The sequence below is a fragment of the Salvelinus sp. IW2-2015 genome, linkage group LG17, assembly GCF_002910315.2.
Source record: "Salvelinus sp. IW2-2015 linkage group LG17, ASM291031v2, whole genome shotgun sequence".
NCBI classification, from domain to species: Eukaryota; Metazoa; Chordata; class Actinopteri; order Salmoniformes; family Salmonidae; genus Salvelinus; species Salvelinus sp. IW2-2015.
In genome coordinates this window covers 26098800-26120535 of record NC_036857.1, presented here as the reverse complement: position 1 = coordinate 26120535, position 21736 = coordinate 26098800, and the positions used below count along the sequence as shown (strand labels likewise).

Below are 21736 nucleotides of genomic sequence, written 5' to 3'. Positions count from 1 at the left end.
TGGATGGTGTTCAGAGATCGATGGGAGGGGTTGAAGGGAGCTGAAGGTTGGTACTAATAACAAGATAACTCATGTAAAACATACTGTGTCTGTAAAACGTATATAGGTTAAGATTTTTTTTGAAAGAGCACAGTTTGAAATATATGGCAAATAGAAATAGCAGGGCAGGGCAGAAATTTGCCGAACTGACTTGTTGGAAAGGTGGCATCCTGTGACGGAGCCACGTTGAAAGTCACTGAGCTCTTCAGTAAGGCCATTCTACTGCCAATGTTTGTCTATGGAGATTGCATAGCTATGTGCTCAATTTTATTGTTACGCACGCCTCTGAGAAGAGGGAACGCAACACCCTGCTGCAACTCAACTCCCKGTGAAGCAAAAGAGGTATGAACTGTAGGTGGGAGAAAGGACGACAAAGGCAGAATTTACCGTTTACTAGGATTTATTTCCTACACGGTAATATGGGGAAAAGGGGCTGGACGGAACCAAAGCAAAGAAAGTAAATATCAAAGATCCCCCTCTCCTATCTAAACTGCCTACCCACTTAACTTACCTAACTTAGCACCACCTGGTGCCCTAACCAAAATACAGGGGGTGGTCCGTCCAGGTCTTACCTAGTGTGCCTAGACAGTAAATATACTACGGGTATATGTATGCCCGCGGGCCTCTTGCCTAAGCACTCCCTAGGTGCCTTCCCCTTCCCCCAGAATATACCAACCACTCCCAGCAACAACGAACACAGTAAATTACTCCAAAGCCATCAGCCTCCTCTCTCAGCAAATATCTCTCTTTCAATCAAACTCTCTGCATTCCTCAGCCTTCAATGATCTCTCCCTGCCTATCCTCTCTCTCTAATAATGTATGCTTCTCTTAAACAGAAACTGGCTTTTATATCTTCAGGTGGCTATTAGCTGATTAGAGTCAGCTGTATCTTGACGAGGGGGCGGAGTCAGCTCCAATCATCATTAGCCTGGGGTCGACCAATCAGCTGGTTGGGGAGAACTCAGGAAGCAATGTCCTGAAACACACTCAATACAAAAGCTACAACACAGAAACTGGGGAACGTAACATTTATAAACTTGTCAGCAAAGGTGTGTCTGAAAGCCGAATCCACTATTTTGAAGGGGTGTCCACATACTTTTGTATATAGGATGCCATTGAAAATATTTGGCATGGGTCCTCAGATCCTCAAAAGGTTCACCAGCTGCACCATCGAGAGCATCCTACTGGTCGCATCACTGCCTGGTATGGCAACTGCTCGGCCCTCCTACCGCAAGGCACTACAGAGGGTAGTGCGAACGGCCCAGTACATCACTGGGGCCAAGCTTCCTGACATCCAGGACCTCTATACCAGGCGGTGTCAGAGGAAGGCCATAAAAATTGTCAAAGACTCCAACCACCCTAGTCATAGACTGTTCTCTCTGCTACCGCATGGCAAGCGGTACCGGAGCACCAAGTCTAGGTCCAAGAGGCTTCTAAACAGCTTCTACCCCCAAGCCATAAGACTTCCGAACACCTAATCAAATGGCTACCAGACTACTTGCATTGACCCCCCCCCCCCCCTCTCTTTTACACCGCTGCTACTCTCTGCTGTTATCATCTATGCATAGTCATTTAATAACTCTACCTACTGTCATACTACCTCAACTAGGTGCCCTCGCACATTGACTCTGTATCGGTACGCCTCTGTATATAGTCTAGCTATTGTTATTTTACTGCTGCTCTTTAATTACTTGTTACTTTTATCTCTTATCCGTATTTTTTTCAAACTGCATTGTTGGTTAGGGGCTCGTAAGTAAGCATTTCACTGTGAGGTCTACACCTGTTGTATTTGGCACAAGTGACTAATACAATGTTATTTGATATGCATAGTACTTTGTCATTATGGATAAGAGTGTTATGATTGCAAATACAGTACATAACTGTTTTACCGTAAGAACCATTAATTATTGTTTTAAATTATTGATTGTAACTTACAAGGCACTAACAGAAGATGTACTGAATGTATCTAGAGACAGTATTAGCTACAGCTCCTTGGATAAACAGAGCAAATCCTGTCATGCATACTGTCCCTATGCAACAAGAAAATAATAGATAACAGCTAGTCAGCAGAGATCCTGCTGATAAACATGCAGAGCTCGTCAAAAACAATCATAATCTGTGTGTGTGTGTGTGTGTGTGTGTGTTCCTCAACCCCCTTATCCCTCATGAGGGCAGAGAACCGCATCGCCTGGAGTTGCCCGCAGGTGTTAGTTACCAAGCACAGGGCCCTGTCAGAGCACAACTTTCCAGGGCACAGAGGAGAGAAGCACACTTGGAGTTTATCCTATCCTGTCTATTCCTATGACAGACACTCTTAGCGACTGTCGCACGGGGGCTCCATATTTCATGGCCATGCGTACTCTAATTGTGTTGCCAGCCTGCACACTTGTACTGATGTAGTTTAAAAACCCTTTATGCTGCACCACTTGTGGATCACGTCACGCTTTCTGTGTCACTTTGAAGCCCCGCGAGAAGAGAACTCTGAAATCTTTCTACCTCGATCTCACTCACACACACACACTTTCTCCATTGGTCTCAGGTCGCCAAGTCATAGATGCCCCGCTGAACAGTCAAAGCCATTAAATTAAGAAGAAAAAAAGATTGTAGCTTTACCGAAGCCCTGATAGACTGAGACTGCCCCCTGTAGACACACACTGAAGGAAAGCCCATCTCTGTATCTACACTGAAACTAGCAACATTAGCCTATAAGGAGGGTTAATAGGGATGAAGGGCACATGGCATTAACCCATTCAGGTATTCCCCCAGAATAAATGAATATTTTAGAGAAGGCTGAAAGATTAAATAAATTACTGTCATTATGCATACTGCGAGTCTGAGCCGAAGCCTATTTCTATTCCGATACTTACCTAATAAGGCTTTGATGTTGTTTATTTCTCGCGTCTTGTTACGTAGCTACTGTTCGAAATGTTTAGCAGCTTTTCTCAAGCAAATACATGTGATATAGAGATCAGATGGAGTGAGTCATTACAGCCAATGTTAAACTCATTGACTTTCCTGTTAAGTACTACCATCTGGTGGTTTCAAAAGGTGTTGCTTCTTCCAAAACTCAATTACAGTAATCAAGTCGTTTCAAAGAAATCTGTTGTTGGGTCCGATATATAACTTGTGTGCAACCCCAGAACAATTTCAAATGAAGAGCATATAGTTGGCCCATCACCTCACCTCAAGGAATTGTGGAGCTACTTACTAAAGTTGTGCGCCACCTTCGTGTTGAGCATGATGTGGAAGCTATTGCTGTGCTCGGTGATCCCACCGAATGTTCCCAAATCTTGAACTGCAAATTGCTCGTACAAGCGTGAAGTGTCAATTTCAATCTTCCCAGCATTTCCCCGTGTCCAGAATGATTTCTCGATCTGCCGAGAGAGACCAATCATAATCAGCACTGAGACAAGCTGTATTCTCTATGAAATGCAATGCTCTGGGAAAGCACACGACACTGACAGACACTGCAGAGAATAATTTCCTATAGTGTTTAAGGAAATTATGAAGTGGAAAATAGGTACTTCCTTATTTACAATTGCAAACTATCTGATGAGCATGACAAAAACCTCGAACGAATCAGACTCTAGTGTAGTGTAATATGAGGTAATACACCATATTATAAACTGGGTGGTTGGAGCTCTGAATGCTGATTGGCTGACAGCGGTGGTATATCAGACCGTATACCACTGGTATGACAAAACATTTATTTTTACAGCTCTAATTACGTTGATAACCAGTTTATAATAGCATTAAGGCACCTTGGGGGTTTGTGGTATATTGACCATGTACCACACCACTCGTGCATTATTGCTGAAATATAACATAATGCAATATCATATAACATTGTCAATGTGCATGACTATATTACATGCTTACAAATGTAGTGTAATAAATAGGGATAAACAAACACATCCGTAGTAGTACCTTATCCGAACCAACTTTCTCCCAATGAAAAGCTCTGGTTCGCTCTGTTAAGGGTTTTCTACTGGGTTCATTAAAGGTCAATGGAGGAGGCATAGGGATGAAGGAGGGTGCTGGGATCACAAGGGTGGTGGGAACAGAGACAGGGGCAGGACCAGGCACATGACTAGGGACAACTACAGAACCAGGGACAGGGACATTCACAGATGACTTCACAGGGCTGCGAGATTTCAGGACAGCTTTTGCTGGAGAGGTCGTAGGAATTCTTGGCACCTTCCCTCCCCCTGATATCTGATCTGCTGCACCCAACACCGGATCTGATACGCTGAAGCCTTCTCTGCCTGTGGATTTGCTCTTCTCTATAATGTATTTGATATTGTCATAGATTCTTAGATCTGTAACCCTAGGATCCTCATAGATGTGCTCAGATTGAGACTTGCGTTTCCAATCCAGGCACAGTTTATCTATGGCCTGGACCCAGGCATCCCTCTCTCTCTGGATGGCTTCTGTGCTCTTAGAATGGTCTCTCACAGGTACCCGGAACCTGCAATACATCAGTATGACTTGTCTTAACTTCCTCTCTTGGCTGTGTGAGCAAACAATGACTATCACTGGGCAAACATTTCCCATCTAGATGTATGACATTCTATGTTGTCAAATAGGAGTGTTTTACGGAGGGTATACAAGGCATGCAGTCATAAGAAAGGTCAGACAGCAGCAGCAATGCTCAACTCTTCAGAAAGAATCCTTTGTCAGAATAGAGTTTGTTACAAAGTTACAACATCACTGCTGAATTTAATTTAAATATGTAGATGGACTGACATTGGGGAAGGCCTCATTTACAAAACGACTGCAAAAATAGAAACAATTTCCTAAGAAACTGTCTTTTCCTAAAAAACTGTCCCAAACACCTGCCTCTGAATGGGTTTTTCATGGTCACTCACTGGTACTCATTCTTGTGTGTCAGCAGAGTGAAGGTGTCACAGCTGTGCTGCTTCTCAAAGCTGTTGTCCCCGTCTGAGAAATTAATGACAAATGGCAAGGACTGCTCCCCATCTACCGCCCGTCGGCTGATGGGGAGCAGGTTCAGCTGGCCAGGGTGAAGGCGAGCCTCGTACCTAAGAACACAAGTATAAATATCATCATGATGTAGATAGTAAATAATTCATAGTCAATGTAGGACTCTTCTAAACTTTGTAAAAGCATTGTGCAGTAATCATAGTACAGTACCAGTAGTAGTGGTAGTAGTATCAGCAGTAGCAGTAGTGGTGTAATAGTAGCGGTACTAGTAATAGTAGTGTAGTACAGATCACACACATACTTCACCCATTTAAACGATGCCAAGCCTCCTCTTTGCAGGAACAACAGGCCCTCCATGAGGGTCTTTGGTGCTGGAGGCCGTTCACACTTCTCTTCACTGCCCTCTACTGGATGGCTGTAGACGTTTCTGTAGACGATCTTGTTTACAAGCTGCATCATCTACACAACATGTGTCAAAAAGCCTCAATCAAAAATTGTGAGTCTTAATTGAAAATAACAATTCCTTAAAATGTCTTCAATCTTTATGTCTAGAAGCTGAGTGGCACCCTATTAACCGATCAAGGGAAGTAGCGCCAGAGACAGTGATTGAACTCTTTTCCATCTGCTATGGCTCTACACAAACCAAGCTGCTGTCCACCTCTATAACAGGTTAGAGTTTAGGGGCAGGGATGACTCTCTTACCTTGTGTTTGTCCTCTAGTGAGGTGGCCTCCAGCTCATAGTCATGTCTTCCTCTGAAAGAGACGGAGAACTTGGCCCCAACTCTGTCATCGCAGCTCTTAACACACAGGAAGGGCAGCTGCCGCTTTACGGTGCCTTTCTCTATGCTGCACACCATTTTAGTGTTGAAGTCAATCTAAACATACAGTATAGAGATGCACATTACTGAGATTTTCACAGCTTTTACTCAATGATGCATGACAGGGTATCTCTACCAGCACACTACAGGCTTTCATCGTGTGGCAGCTGTTATCACAACTCAAGATTTACTGTTTCTAGGCGTTGTAATACCAGTTATTATAACACTTAACTCAATGTCAAAAGATGCCCTATATCTGACTCACCTGAAGAATGCGCTTCTGCCATCTGTAGCGGTTGTACTTGTAAACACTGAAGTTGTACTGGGAAGCTAGCTGTTCCTGCAATGGAGACCAATAAACCAATGACAATGATGCAGGAACAGATCAGAAGAACAGCGTACCTTCGAAGTTGATAGTGAATGACAGAATAACATGGACGACATGTACCGTGTCGTGTGTCGATGAAGTTCATTATGTGTGTGCAAAGACCGTCCAAGGTTAAACCCAGGCTTTGTTGTTGCCATGGTTTCCTGTGCTGATTTCGAGGCCCGGTAGTACAATACTTTTACCTCTAACCTGGTCCCAGATCTCTTTGTGCTGCCATGCCAACTCCTTAGGGTTTTGACCAGAGGCGGTGCTTCGCTCCAATGCTTTCCTTCGCTTTAAATTTTTCTACCGCTCCGCTAGCAGGATTCTCGCCGCTCACCTTCCCACATTCCCCTGCACATTTCTCTGCGTGCCCTCATTGAAAATGAATTGGGGAAGAATTTCTCCTGCTGAATTCATTGTTGGTGAAAGCTTGCATTAAGGCCAATGAGTAACATGACCATACGAGTTGGCAAGACGACACAAACACATCTGGGACCAGGTTGTGGAGGTATTATACTACAGGTCCTTGGCAAGATAGCACAAACAGATCTGGTACCAGGCTACAATACCTCCGTGGCCAGGTTTTGCTTTACCTGCTCTTGGTTGTCTCTCCTGGCCTGGTTCAGGGCATCCTCGATGGTCAGCTCCCCACTCTTCACCTTCATCATAATGCTCAGCTGCATCTCATTGCTCAGCTGGACAAGGAGGACAAAGATCACAGATGAGCAATGTCCAGAAATGATAGTATAATATCTGTGCACACAGCATACAAGCTAAGTGCTCTAAATGTACAGAAATGATAGCATGTGTTCCGAATGCAGAGAAATGATAGCTGGTGTGTTCTGAAATTCCAGTTGAGGATCTTTAACGGAAAACTTCACTGTTCATAGAGCAACCTACAAATGCACCTTTAAAACGAATGTGTCACAACAGAAAAAACATCCTGATTTGGCTTAGTACCAAACATTTGGGCCTAGATTCAGTCAGATCAAGCATTAAGCAGCGATAGCAGACACCCACACAGAGGATGTTTTGGCGGTGTCGAAGGTGGAACTGTGTTGGAGCCGTCAAATTGGTGAGCAGCTGCTCTTGTGATCACGGTCACGAAGCCACAACCGCCTCAGTCGCGTTAGAAGTTCAGAACAAGAAAGTGTACGCTATATAAAAATAAATTACAGTCAAATAGAAAAAAGGTCAATTAGGATTTCTATCTTCCTAATGGAGGTGTAGTTTACGTCGTACATTCCATCGTTCCAACTTGTAAACAAGCAGGGCGGTTTCTAGGATTTGGAAAGATTGGGGGCTTAGTCCAAAGCCAGTTGGGGGGTCCGGGGGCATCCTTTCAACAGCTAAATTCGTGGTATTGGTGCACTTTGAGATGAACATTGAGAGAATAGATATTTTTCAGGAAACTTTTAATTGCCCACCTGCCACAGCAGACACTGCCAGTACTAAATTATAGTTGCTACTGTGAACACAGTGTATTGCCAAAAACCACTCAACAACTTCAAACATAGACTCTGACCTGTCCAATGAGTGAAACTGATTAAAGAATCCCACAGTATCCAAACACCCCCTCTCTCACACACACACACTCAAACTGCAGTAATTAGATTCCATAGAGCAGCTTTAAGTGATACAGTCTACTGTGTGCTCACCCCTCCGCTTCCTTTCTCCATCACTTTCTCTGCCCTCTTCTGTTGCTGTCTCTTAGTCTTCTATGTTGTGGTCTCTCATAGGTGGCCGTCAGTAAGGCTAGGGAAATTATGTAGCCTAATTATACTAATCCTGTCTATACAGAAATAAATACAATCATTCAAAATAGGCTACTAAAGCATGATTTGGCCACAGAGGATCATTCACTTTTTTTTGTTTTAAATCGCATTGCTAACAGTCAGAAGGACAGGCAGCCTGTGCAATTTGGGAAGCCCCTGTGGCAAATGTCAAATACATGGTTGTTGAGTTGCAACTGTCAATGAAAAGTAGAGGCGCAGCCTGGCATATTGCAATATTTCAAAATACAAATCGTGGGGGAAACATAGTTTAGAATGCAAATGGTTATTGCTGTAAAGAGAAGACAATGAAAATACTAATCTGTCTTTTAGTTATCAAAATGCTCAACTTAATTGAGTGAACAACAGCAGGCCTTGTGGCCTATTTTATTGGCACCAGCACATAGGCAATATCCCCGGTGAGTGCGCACTGTGCATAGTCACTCTTGATCATTGTTGGGTCGGTCGTTGCCACTTAAGTCTGGTATTAAACAATAATTTCCTCTTCCATTTTAGATGGAGTCAACTGTTTGTGTCTCCCCTTCCAGCCCAGCCTCACATTCAATTTGCGCATATATGTACAAAATGTATTTCAGCAGATTTCGTGCGTTTTTGTGCATTTTTGGGGTGGTTCAATTCGTTTGAAAATACACGAATTTCTGTGCTACTTAATTCGTGCGAAAATACACGAATTTCTGTGCTACTTAATTTGTGCGATAAGACACGAATTTAACCAGTAGGCGACACACAAGCCGTTGCAACAACCATAGACGCGATCGCCTGTATTTATTTATTTTACGTTATGAATATATAGATATTTTGTCTTTTTTTAACCATTTAACCATAAGAGGTTATATATATATTGTCTTTATTTAATCCCTATTAAAACATTGTGGTTTTATGCCTATATGTACTGTGTTCGATTTTTCTGAACAGACTTTTCAGGATAGAATGAATGTAAGCAATGCATGATGGTTAATGGTGTTTTATTCGGTTGTAGTTCCATGTATTTCTTAAAAAATAAACGTGTAAACCATTTTTATTGAACAGAATGTAACTGAAAATACAATGGCAGCCTTGCCATTGTCCATCAATAACAAAACATTTTTTTTTCGTATAACATTTGGGGAAACGTATGCAGTCATTGTAGTCTTACATTTTGTTGGCCAACCAAAATTACCAAAACGTTAACCCGTAATAAGGCTAGGGTGGCTGAGTGTAAATACATGGCTCTGAGTGTAAGCACCTTTTCACTAGAAACGTTCTTGTGTTCAAATTACCGTCAGTGCGGAAAAAAAAAGAAAAAGCAATTTCAACCGTTTTGAAAAATGACGCCTGGTAACCCCAAAAAAATACCAGGTGCATGAAAAGTTTGGACTTAGAATATTTTTTGAAAACCTCCATAAATCACTCAGGCCATTGACTCGAGAAGAAAAAACATAAAATATTTTCCAGAAGAAAAAACAGAATATTTTTTGAAAACCTCCATAAATCACTCAGGCCAGCACCCATTGATTTGGGGCGGTAGTATAGCGCTCCCAGAGCGGGTATGGAAGTCTGGAATCCCCCCAAAAGCATTTAAGGCTCTGTGTGTCTTTAAGCACCATACTTTTTCACTCCATCCTTGCTGTGTTGTGTGTGTGTGTGTGTGGTGTGTGTGTGTGTGTGTGTGTGTGTGTGTGTGTTGTGTGTGTGTGTTGTGTGTGTGTGTGTGTGTGTGTGTGCTTTTCTTTGACATCTGTTTAGCGAAATTACTGATTTACAGTTCATGAGGGTTGACCGATTCACACATTTAAAGTTTTGGAAAGATCTGACTTTTTTAAACCTTCGAAACAGCACCTATGACCCCATTTTAAGGCACTTCCGGTTGGCACAGGAAGCTATAAGTAAATACATATCCTGATCGGGTGCTTTTACAGAATCCTGAGTTTTAAGTCTATACGTTAAGAACTGACTGATTTACACAGGGTTGAATGCACTATATATCACAAACTGCTGGTTGGGTATGGCAAAACACTTTTAGGGTGATTTTATCACTTCCGGTTGCTCCAGGAAGCTTAGAATCAACACAGGTAGACCTCATAGTGGCTTGATGGATTGTCATTGAAGACAGGTTCATAAGACATTCATAACCCACATAGGCTTCAGGTTGAATTTAGGGGTGCAGGCAATGTGTTCCTATGGGGTGAGATGTCATTGTAAACTGTTTGATGTAAACACCTTCTTTTAACTGTTAAGGGTTAATGCCACACGGTCAATGTTAGGCTTGCACAGAGACCTTAGGAACGTTCCTGAGGTCAAATTGTGCTTCTAAACCTTACAGTTCTCTCTCTGTCTCCCAAAAGCAAAAGACTTGAAATGTAGGTCAAGGGTCATCTTCTTGTCACTGTCGCTGCGCTCAGACCGAGCAAGCTATGGTCAAGCGGGGCATCTCGTTGAACTCGGCACGGCTATGGTGATGTCATTTTTAGTGGTGATTTCAGAATGCTATTTTGGTGTTTTTTCACTGTTGAAACATATTGCAAATGCACAAAAGTCAACTAGCAAGTCAGTGTCCATCAGCCAATTAGATATTTTCAGACACAAACTGATACCATCTGACTCCAAACTCACTTTTTCCAACTCGTTTAGAAGCCAACTATCACATATTTCAGAGCAGACCCAAAATTCACCAGCGCCTTCCATTTATAATAAAACAAATAATACGTAGTTATGTTCTAGCTGCGGGTCCAGTTTTCACTTATGTTTAGCCCTATGTGAGGCGACCTCGAATCCAAGTTTCGGCTCGATAGGTCATTCGGTGCCCGAGCAAAACCTTAATTGGTGCTGAAATTCCACTTTTTTCCATGCCTTGCTACGGGGTCCTTGAATGAGCTATCGGACAGAAATGTCGGGGTCCATCTCTATGGGCCGAGCCGGTTTCAATGCACCTAGTCTTGCAACTCTGGGACTTTTCTAAATGTCACCATTTTGTAATGCTCAAAATGAATTGAAGTCAATGCAAATGCACCGAGGCTTTTTATCGGTCCGAGAACCTTCTAGAGCCACATAACTCACCGTGCTTAATCGACCTGAGCTCTAGAACAGGTTTGTAAAGTTTCAAGACTCTAGGTATGACGGTTCTTTAAAAGTTCTAACAAAAGTAGCTATTGCAGGCACTGTCTGCCTCTAAGCCCCTCAGTGTGTCACTCCATCCTTTCTGTGTGGGTGTGTAAATTTTTCCTTGAAATCTGATGGGATGAATGACGATTTACAGTTCATGAGGGTTGCCTATTCACATATATTAAGTTTTGGAAAGATTTGACTTTTTTAACCCTTCGAAACAGCCTTTTGACACCAATTATGGCACTTCCGGTTGGCACAGGAAGCTGAAAGTAAACACATATCCTCATTGGAGTGGGCTTTTACAGAATCCTGAGTTTTAAGTCTATACGTTAAGAACTCACTGATTTACATAGGGTTGAATGCCACTATTTCTCTCAAACTGCAGGTGGGTATGGCAAACACTTTTAGGGTGATTTAACCACTTCCGGTTGCTCCAGGAAGCTTAGAATCGACACAGGTAGACCTCATAGTGGCCTGATGGATTGTCATCGAAGCAGGTTCATAAGGCATTATTAACCCACATAGGCTTCAGGTTGAATTTAGGGGAGCAGGCAATGTATTCCTATGGGGAGACATGCCATTGTAAACTGTTTGATGTAAACACCTTCTTTTAACTATTAAGGGTTAATGCCACATGGTCAATGTTAGGCTTGCACAGATCGGGAGGACCTTAGGAACGTTCCTGAGGTCAAATTGTGCTTCTAACCTTAAACGGTTCTCTCTCTGTCTCCCAAAAGCAAAAAAATATGAAATTGAGGTCAAAGGGTCATTTGGGTCCTTCTTCTTGTCCCTGTCGCTGCACTCAGACCGAGCTAGCTACGGTCAAGCGGGGCATCTCGTTGAACTCGGCACGGCCTGGAGATAATGGCATTGCCATTGCAGGCTTTGTGTGTCTTTAAGCACCGTACTTTTTCACTCCATCCTTTTATCCCCTTTTCTTCGTGGTATCCAATCGCTAGTAATACTATCTTGTCTCATCGCTACAACTCCCGTATGGGCTCAGGAGAGACGAACGTCGAAAGCCACGCGTCCTCCGAAGCACAACCCAACCAAGCCGCACTGCTTCTTAACACAGCGCGCCTCCAACCCGGAAGCCAGCCGCACCAATGTGTCGGAGGAAACACCGTGCACATGGCCCCCTTGGCTAGCGCGCACTGCCCCCGGCCCGCCACAGGAGTCGCTGGAGCGCGATGAGACAAGGATATCCCTACCGGCCAAACCCTCCCTAACGCGGACACGCTAGCCCAACGGACCTCCCGGTCGCGGCCGGCTGCGGCAGAGCCTGGGCGGGAACCCAGAGACTCTGGTGCCGCAGCTAGCACTGCGATGCAGTGGCAGAGCTTCGAGACCCACTTAAAAAATGTTCGTCTGAACACACTGCAACTGGATCTGTAACTTTTTTATTTTTTTAACTCCTTTTTGTGAACATGACCAATTTGTCAAGGTACGATTTATCTTAAATTACGATAGATAAATGGCTGGTTCTTTTTTTCCTGACACCGTATGCTTATGTACTTTGACGTGAAGCGGTCAAATTAGCACCCTACTTTACGTTTTTGAGGCCTCAACGCCATCTTGTTCGGGGCCAACTGTCCATTACGTCTTTCGAAATATTTTCCGTTTAGGAGAAAAGGCCACATGCATTTGCAATGTGCTTGTGCATTTGCAATATTATTTATTTTGTATTTCCTTTTTCTGTACTCCCTGACGAAGGCCATGCAGCCGAAACGCGTCGGTTTTTAAACAACTTTGTTTCTATTGAACATGCCATACTATAAAGGCATTTTAATTAATTATATGAAGAGTGCCTTGGTCCTCCTTTCTTTTTGATTATTTATTTTCCCTCTGGTGGGAATTTCCTAGACTGCGGAAAATGACCAAAATGTGTTATTTTTATAAAACGGAAACCGAACGTCCGAGAGATTTAGTTTGATGACTTCCTGAAAGATCTCTCCCCCGCGCACGGCCCGACGCCGTCCGCGAATTTTAGAACCGTTGCAGGACGTCTAGTAAGGGACCTTACATTTGCAATGTGGCGTTTCTCACTACCATATGGCGAGTGCTAAAATGTTCCCTTAAGGTATGGAAAGGCCTTGGAAAGGCCATAAGTGTAAGCCAACATAATTCATTATTTTACATTAACATGTAATACATCATTATGAAGAAAATGGTGTAATTTAGGCTCCACGAAATATGAAATGGGTTATGAAGAAAATCGTGTATGGTTGCCTACATGACAAAAAGGCGTTCTGATTACAAGTGCACCAGTATCCAAAGTATTAAGCGAAATCAAGCACAGAAAACAGCATTGGCATTAATAAAACAATATTTCCCACGAATTAAGTCGCAGGTAAATGTGCGTCTTTTCTCAAAAATTCTGTTCAGCAAGTCTAAAACAGTACATATAGGCATACAACGACACATTTTAAAACATGGTTAAACAAAGACAACATTTCTGTATATTCATGACGTTGAATTAGTCATTAAGAAGAACAAAAATGAAATACAAATTATCGCGTCTACATGGTTGTTGCAACGGCTTGTGTGTCACCTACTGGTTAAATTTGTGTATTTTCGCACGAATTAAGTAGCACAGAAATTCGTGTATTTTCAAACGAATTGAACCACCCCAAAACACCCCAAAAATGCACAAAAACGCACGAAATCTGCTGAAATACATTTTGTACATATATGCGCGAATTGAATGTGAGACTGTGTTGCCCCTTCTCATAGGCCTATCATATTAAAACAGATGCTGCTAATGTTGCCAGTCAAGTGTAGTAGAAGTGCATGAAATGTAGCGTATTTATAAAAAGCCACATTTTGCAGTGCAAAGAAGAAACGTATCTGAAGAACTCTACGCAATGCGCGCCCACCTATGCATTGAACTGTCTTTTTTGTAAACAGTGATTGAGTTATATTATTATCCTAAATTCTGACTATCCAATCTACTCCTCACATTACGAATAGTAGGCTATCGTACATAAGTCTACAAATGCGATGATGCATGGAATGCTTTATTATAAAGGTGCCTTTTTATGGTAAAAATGTGCTTCCCCAAACTTGAAACTCAAGCGTTGCCTTTTTTTATTTAACTAGGCAAGTCAGTTATGATCGAATTCTTATTTACAATGACGGCCTACCCCGGTCAAACAATTGTGCGCCGCCCTATGGGACTCCCAATATCGGCCGGTTGTGATACAGCCTGGAGTCGAACCAGGGTCTGTAGTGACGCCTCTAGCACTAATATGCAGTGTCTTAGACCACGGTGCCACTACGGAGACCAATGACGTCTCCTCCTCTCTAAGCCTGGCCTGGTTGTAAAATGTATAAAAAATAAATAATTGTTTTAATAGTAATTTCACAGGCTTTTTCACCTCACATGCTAATTCTTTATTTACCCTGTTTCTTTTTCACTGTCTGTATTTCAACCGTTATAATTTGTGCAAATAAATCAAACTAAATCGAATCTATAGAGCAGCTTGAAGTGATACCCACCTCCGATCTCTCTCCATCTCTTCTGTCACTTTCTCTGTGTCTTGTCTTTTACTGTCTTAGGTTATTGTTAGTTACTCTCCTTTGTCTATCCTCTTCTGGTGTGGCCTGTTCTTCTGGTGTCTCTCTCCATCATATCCTACTCTTCCGTTGGATGGCTATAGCTACTTATGAGGACACCGAGGTCCGGACCTCCGTAATTTTCTCTTATTAGATTTTATTTTACACAATAAATTCAATAAAATATGGGTCAACATCTAGATATTGCTCCCAGCGTTTATCAAAGCTCAGAACAATTATATTATTAGGGTTCTATTCAATCTGTAAAGCTGAAGCGTAAAGAGATTTCGCAATATAAATGTAAAGGTCATTTCCGATTGAGCCGACATATGCAGCGTTTACCGTGAATGCGGCCTCCGCTAAAGAGGGATCATTGCCTTAAATTTCAATCACGCTGTAGAGCGGAGCCCTTGATCTGACTGAGTTCTAATCGCGCATGCCTCTTTGAAAACGAGTGGAATCGTGAACAGGGGTTTGTTTGATATGTTCGCCTGCCTCCCAGGTTTGCCTTTTTTAGCAGCACATTCACCGATCTCTTAAACAGATAACTCCGCCCTCTCGCTGCACAGGCGAAGGGCCTGAGACATGAAACGAACAAGAGGAAGAACATGGACAAAAGTAACAGTTTGTTTTTTCCCTAATTACTCAGAGATTGATAGAGCTAGACACCATATTTTATGACAAACAACGTATATATGTCATCTACCATTAGCAACTGTAATTTTATTTGTAGGGTAAATTAATTTAAATTAAATAGATGAGAACAGAATTACCCTAATGTTACTTCTGTACCTGCAGCAGGGCAGGAGTAATACAGCCTTGGGATGAAAGTAACAGCTGGCAAGAAGTGCACAATATCTGTTTTATCTCCATGTTTCTGGTTTATAATGCTGGTTACTTTCAACAAATTTACTATCAGCCATGTTTGTGTCAATTTGAATAATTAATGCTATAGGTAAAATATTTTTGAAAATGAACCATGTGTCAACATCTTAATGTTGCGCAAGCACAATATTTTGCCTTACAATATTAAATCGGACTAAAATGGATCACATTATAGCTATATTAACCATCGTTTTCTCATCTCACTTTAATTGGAATGTAGTAGATGTTTTCCACCATTTTTAATCACTATCAATACTTAGACCTACCAATCATACGCGCTCCTTTTGTCTTAACAGAATAAACGTCTTTATTCTCTTCACAAATGGCAAACTCATTATGCTTCACATTTCCATGAGCTAATTAAACCACAGAATCATAAAAATATCTATAACCACTAACCTGTCGATTTAAAGCTCATGTGAGAAGCTGATCCATCAAGTCAATTGATTAAGGCATAATTCTAATGTCATATACTCTGAGTAGACAAAACATTGACAGTGTGTAGATGAAGGGGAGGAGATAGGTTAAAGAAGGATTTTTAAGCGTTGAGACATGGATTGTGTATGTGTGCCATTCAGAGGTTGAATGTGTTACGCCCTGACCTTAGAGATCCTTTTTATGTCTCTATTTTGGTTTGTTCAGGGCGTGGGTTGGGGTGGGCATTCTATGTTTTGTATTTCTTTGTTGTTTGGCCGGTGTGGTTCTCAATCAAAGGCAGCTGTCAATCGTTGTCTCTGAGAACAATACTTAGGTAGCTCTTGCCCACATGGGTTTAGTGGGTAGTTATTATCTGTTTTGTGTGTCTGCACCAGACAGAACTGTTTCGTTTGTTCCGCTTTGTTATTTTTTGTTCTAGTGTTCAGCTGTATTAAAAATCATGCACACGTACCATGCTGCACCTTGGTCCTCTACTTCAAACAGCCATTACAGAATGGGCAAGGCAAAATATGTAAGTGCCTTTGAAACTGATATGGTAGTAGGTGCCAGCACGGCAAAAATAATTAAGGAAATATATACTGTATATATAATATATATGTAGTATATAATATACACTGGGGCCTACAGTGGATTCGGAAAGTATCTGGACCCCTTCCCTTTTTCCACATATTGTCACGTTACAGTCTTATTCTAAAACTGATTAAATGAACACATTTCCTCAATCTACACACAGTACCCAATAATGACAAAGCAAAACAGTTTAGAATTTTTTGCAAATGTATAAAAAACAAATACTATTCTGACCCTTTGCTATGACACTCGAAATTGAGCTCAGGTGCATCCTGTTACCATTGATCATCCTTGAGATGTTTCTACAACTTGATTGGAGTCCACCTGTGGTAAATTCAATTGATTGGACATGATTTGGAAAGGCAAACATATAAGGTCCCACAGTTGACAGCGCATGTCAGAGCAAAAACCAAGCCATGAGGTCAAAGGAATTGTCCGTAGAGCTCTGAGACAGGATTGTGTCGAGGCATAGATCTGGGGAAGGGTACCAAAAAATGTCTGCAGCATTGAAGGTCCCCAAGAACACTTGAGGGTGACCTCCATCAATCTTACATGGAAGAGGTTTGGAATCACGAGGGCTCTTCCTAGAGCTGGCTGCCCAGCCAAACTGAGCAATCGGGGGAGAAGGGCCTTGGTCAGGGAGGTGACCAAGAACCCGATGTTTACACTGACATAGCTCCAGAGTTCCTCTGTGGAGATGGGAGAACCTGCCAGAAGGACAACCATCTCTGCAGCACTCCACCAATCAGGCCTTTATGGTAGAGTGGCCAGATGGAAGCCAATCCTCAGTAAAAGGCACATGACAACCCGCTTGGAGTTTGCCCAAAAAGCACCTAAAGGACTCTCAGACCATGAGAAACAAGATTCTCTGGTCTGATGAAACCAAGATTAAACTCTTTGGCATGAATGCCAAGCGTCACGTCTGGAGGAAACCAGGCACCGCTCATCACCAATACCATCCCTATGGTGAAGCATGAAAAGTTCTACAACTGCACCATCGAAGAGCACCCTGACTGGTTGCATCACTGCCTGGTATGACAACTGCTCATCCTTCGACTGCAAGGACTAGAGAGGGTAGTGCGTACGACCCGTACATCATTGGGGCCAAGCTTCCTGCCATCCAGGACCTCTATACCAGGCGGTGTCAGAGGAACGCCCTAAAAATTGTCAAAGACTCCAGCCATCCTAATCATAGACTGTTCTCTCTGCTACCGCACGGCAAGAGGTATCAGAGCGCCAAGTCTAGGTCCAAGAGGCTTCTTAACAGCTTCTACCCCAAAGCCATAAGACTCCTGAACAGCTAATAAAATGCCTACCCAGACTATTTGCATTGCCCCCCCCCCCCCCCCCTCTTATGCTACTGCTTCTCTGTTATCATCTATGCATAGTCACTTTAATAACTCTAGATACATGTACATATTACCTCAATTACCTCAACTAACTGGTGCCACCGCACATTGACTCTGTACCGGTAACCCCTGTATATAGCCTCGCTACTGTTATTTTACTGCTGCTCTTTAATTATTTGTTACTTTTATTTTGTATTTTTTACTTATCAATTTTTTACTGGACATTTATTTTTCTTAACTCCATTGTTGGTTAAGGGCTTGTAAGTAAGCATTTCACTGTAAGGTCTGCAACTGTTGTATTCGGTGCATGTGACAAATACAATTTGATTAGATTTGGTGGCGGCAGCACCATGCTGTGGGGATGTTTTTCAGTGGCAGGGACTGGGAGACTAGTCAGGATCGAGGGTAAAGATGAAGGGAGCAAAGTACAAAGAGATCCTTGATGAAAACCTGCTCCAGAGCGCTCAGGACCTCAGACTGGGGAGAAGGTTCACCTTCCAACAGGACAATGACCCTAAGCACACAGCCAAGACAACACAGGAGTGGCTTTGGGACAAGTCTCTGAATGTCCTTGACTGGCCCAGCCAGAGCCCAGACTTGAACCCGATCTAACATCCCTGGAAAGACTTGAAAATAGCTGTGCAACGACGCTCCCCTTCCAACCTGACTGAGTTTGAGAGGATCTGCAGAGAAGAATGGTAGAAACTCCCCAATACAGGTGTGCCAAGCTTGTAGCGTCATACCCAAGAAGACTCAAGGCTGTAATCAATGCCAAAGGTGCTTCAAAATAGTACTGAGTAAAGGGTCTGCATACTTATGTAAATGTTATATTTAAGTTTATTTTTACATTTTGCAAAAAGTTCTAAAAAACTGTTTTTGCTTTGTCATGGTGTATTGTGTGTAGATTGATGAGGAGAAATAAACAATGTTATCCATTTTAGAATAAGGCTGTAATGTAACAAATGTGGAAAAAGTGAATTGGTCTGAATACCTTCCGAATGCACTGTATGTGAACTACAGAAGACACTGGCCTGTGCTTAAACATTTTGTTTTGTATTTGTCACGCCTTGACCATAATAAGCAGTTTTTTCTATGTGTTGGTTGGGGCGTGATAGTGACTTGGGTGGGTAATCTAGGTGTTTTTGTATTTCTATGGTGGCCTGATATGGTTCCCAATCACAGGCAGCTGTTTATCGTTGTCTCTGATGGGGATCATATTTAGGTAGCCATTTCCTCATTTGTGTTTGTGGGATCTTGTCTATGTTTAGTTGCTCTACCATAAAGACCTGATTGGTGGAGTGCTGCAGAGATGGTTGTCCTTCTGGCAGGTTCTCCCATCTCCACAGAGGAACTCTGGAGCTCTGTCAGAGTGACCATCACCTCCCTGACCAAGGCCCTTCTCCCCCGATTGCTCAGTTTGGCCGGGCGGCCAGCTCTAGGAAGAGTTGGTTTCAAACTGCTTCTGTTTAAGATTGATGGAGGGCACAGTGTTCTTGGGGACCTTCAATGCTGAAGACATTTTTTGGTACCCTTCCCCAGATCTGTGCCTCAACACAATCCTATCTCAGAGCTCTACGGACAATACCTTCGACCTCATGGCTTGATTTTTGCTCTGGCATGCACTGTCAACGGTGGGATCTTATATAGACAGGTGTGTGCCTTTCCAAATCATGTCCAATCAATTGAATTTACCACTGGTGGACTCCAATCAAGTTGTAGAAACATCTCAAGGATGATCAATGGAAACAGGATACACCTGAGCTCAATTTAGCAAAGAATCCAAATACTTATGTAAATAAGTTATTTCTGTTTTTTATTTTAATACATTTTCAAACAACTGTTTTTGCTTTGTCATTATGGCGTATTGTCTGTAGATACATTTTGTAATTATTTATTTTATTTAACCCTTATTAACTAGGCAAGTCAGTTAATTACAAATTATTATTTACAACAGCCTACACTGGATCAATTGTGCACCGCCCTATGGGACTCCCAATCACGGCCGGGTTGTGATACAGCCTGGAGTCGAACCAGGGTGTCTGTAGTGACACCTCAAGCACTGAGATGCAGTGCCTTAGACCGCTGCACCACTCGTGAGGCCTGATTGATGAGGATTTGTTTTATTTAATCCATTTTAGAATAAGGCTGTAACGTAATAAAATGTGGAAAAGCGGAAGGGGTCTGAATACTTTCCAAATGCACTGCACACTATTGGTTCATATCAAGTCGTAGTAAAGTTCAGCTTCAGACTACAGTGAGGCACTGTGTCACTGTCAGAAGATATGTGCTTCAGTCATAAAAACGTTCTCTAATCTCTTCGGTCTCAGCTAGCTAGTCAGCCAGTACCTACCTAAGTGGCTAGCCAGCCAAGCTAGCTACAGAAACGAAACATATCAAATACACTCGCTAGAAATAAACACTTTAACTAATGTAATGACTTATATCAACATCCTTAAATATACTGTTAAATAACTCTTACTGACACCCAATAGCTTAAGGGTGCTGAGTGCTAACGCTATCTTATTAGCATTAGCCAACTGTTATGCTGAGGGAGACAAGCTAGTTAGCTACCACCAACTCTGCACAAACCTGTGGCTAACTTTCTGGCTGTTCCGCCCTCTCCATTTCATTCACTGCTGCCTGCTCATGCTCAACCTGCTCGCTTTTTTTGCCTCTCTTACGGAAGAAGTTCAGAATATCCATATTTGCTCTGTGCTACACTGCAGACTCAAAGTGAGTGACAGGTGATTTGCTGAATGATGACATTGACAACTAACCGGTGCTGTAGGGGTGGGGTCAAGGGACGTGAGCGGTCCACTGTGTTGTGAAATCCAGACTAATCACAGCAATTACAGAATCACTCCTGGAGCTTCTTGCAGTGCCTACTACTGGGTTTGTACTAGATAAGTCAAAATTGGCCAAATAAAATAGCTTTTTGGTCTTAATTCAAGGTTAGTGTTAGGCCCCAGAAACCCAGGCCCAATGATGCCACTGTAAACAAGGCTGCATTGGATTTCTCTTAAAGCCGGGAGCCACTTAGTGGATTTGACAGCTCTAACACAGTTCTCCGACACAGCCAAAACAACTGCTATGCGGATGTTGGCTGAAGCGAATCTGATTGAATCGAGCCCTTGATATATGTATGATGATCTTAGTTCCTCTTTAGTGAGAGAATAGCAGGGCTGCATTTCTGGAATTGAGGAAGTAGAATCCCCAGACGAAAACACCCACACAAGTTGTTTCAGTATTAGTATAGTACTGTAGGACTATGCTATTAGTCATACAGACGCCTATTGAATGACACCTATTTCTACAAAACATGACAGCAACACTACAGTCAACATGTCATCAAGAGTTCAAGAAAGAGCATAGAATACACCAGAGAATTTGCCTTTTCATTGAAATAACAGCATTCATCATAATGCAATTGCTTGGAATGAGGATGAGTTTGATTGGTACACACGCTGAAATGATAGAATCTTACCTGTGGCACGTCCATTGAACCTTTTTTGTCAAACTAAATCTCAGCAAAACTTTCCAGTCTAGAATGCATGTTTTTTTTGTCATGTACAGTAACACTTCCTTTAAAAGCCATCTAAGAGGTAAGGGGAAGAAAAATGATTTACCTGGCTCTATGCACCGCCCACTTGTCAGATTTCACTTCTCTCTGGTCTATTGTTTACAACGCTCAACAAACGTTGCATGTCAGATCTTGCATCAGTTCATGTTGTGACCTTGTAATCGGGCCTGTGTGTAGCTGGTGTAGAGAGTCAGGCGCAGGACAGCAGATATGAGTAATCAACGTATTTACTCAAGAATACACAAATACAACACAATATACCGACCCCATAATAACGGACCGTATACAAGACAAACGTTCACTCACAAAC

At 42.4% G+C, this 21736-nt stretch overlaps 1 protein-coding gene across 3 annotated transcripts; it reads right to left on the bottom strand.

The window, feature by feature from the left end:
- Positions 1–1653: 1653 nt before the first annotated feature.
- On the bottom strand, positions 1654–21409 carry LOC111976279 (uncharacterized). 3 transcript variants are annotated; one of them, XM_070448027.1, is made up of 9 exons: positions 14548–15118; positions 7831–7927; positions 6766–6867; positions 6068–6142; positions 5686–5859; positions 5285–5442; positions 4908–5081; positions 3967–4507; positions 1654–3413 (listed from the first exon to the last, which is right to left on the bottom strand). In XM_070448027.1, the coding sequence occupies exons 2-9, from the start codon at positions 7849–7851 to the stop codon at positions 3240–3242; spliced, it is 1419 nt and encodes a 472-aa protein (XP_070304128.1). In that variant the 5' UTR covers positions 7852–7927; positions 14548–15118; the 3' UTR covers positions 1654–3239. The 3 variants fall into 3 exon arrangements, with proteins under 3 accessions (XP_070304128.1, XP_023860834.1, XP_023860835.1); XM_024005066.3 differs by lacking the exons at positions 7831–7927; positions 14548–15118 and adding an exon at positions 21331–21409; XM_024005067.3 differs by lacking the exon at positions 7831–7927.
- Between the last annotated feature and the right edge of the window lie 327 nt (positions 21410–21736).

Bases quoted from the DNA above. Each gene is read 5' to 3' on its own strand.
- LOC111976279 (XM_070448027.1), bottom strand. From the start codon at position 7,851: ATGGAGAAAGGAAGCGGAGGG. The intron at 6,868-7,830 runs GTGAGCACACAG...CTCCTTGTCCAG, and splicing joins TGGAGAAAGGAAGCGGAGGG to CTGAGCAATGAGATGCAGCT. The intron at 5,443-5,685 runs GTAAGAGAGTCA...CATGTTGTGTAG, and splicing joins CACTAGAGGACAAACACAAG to ATGATGCAGCTTGTAAACAA.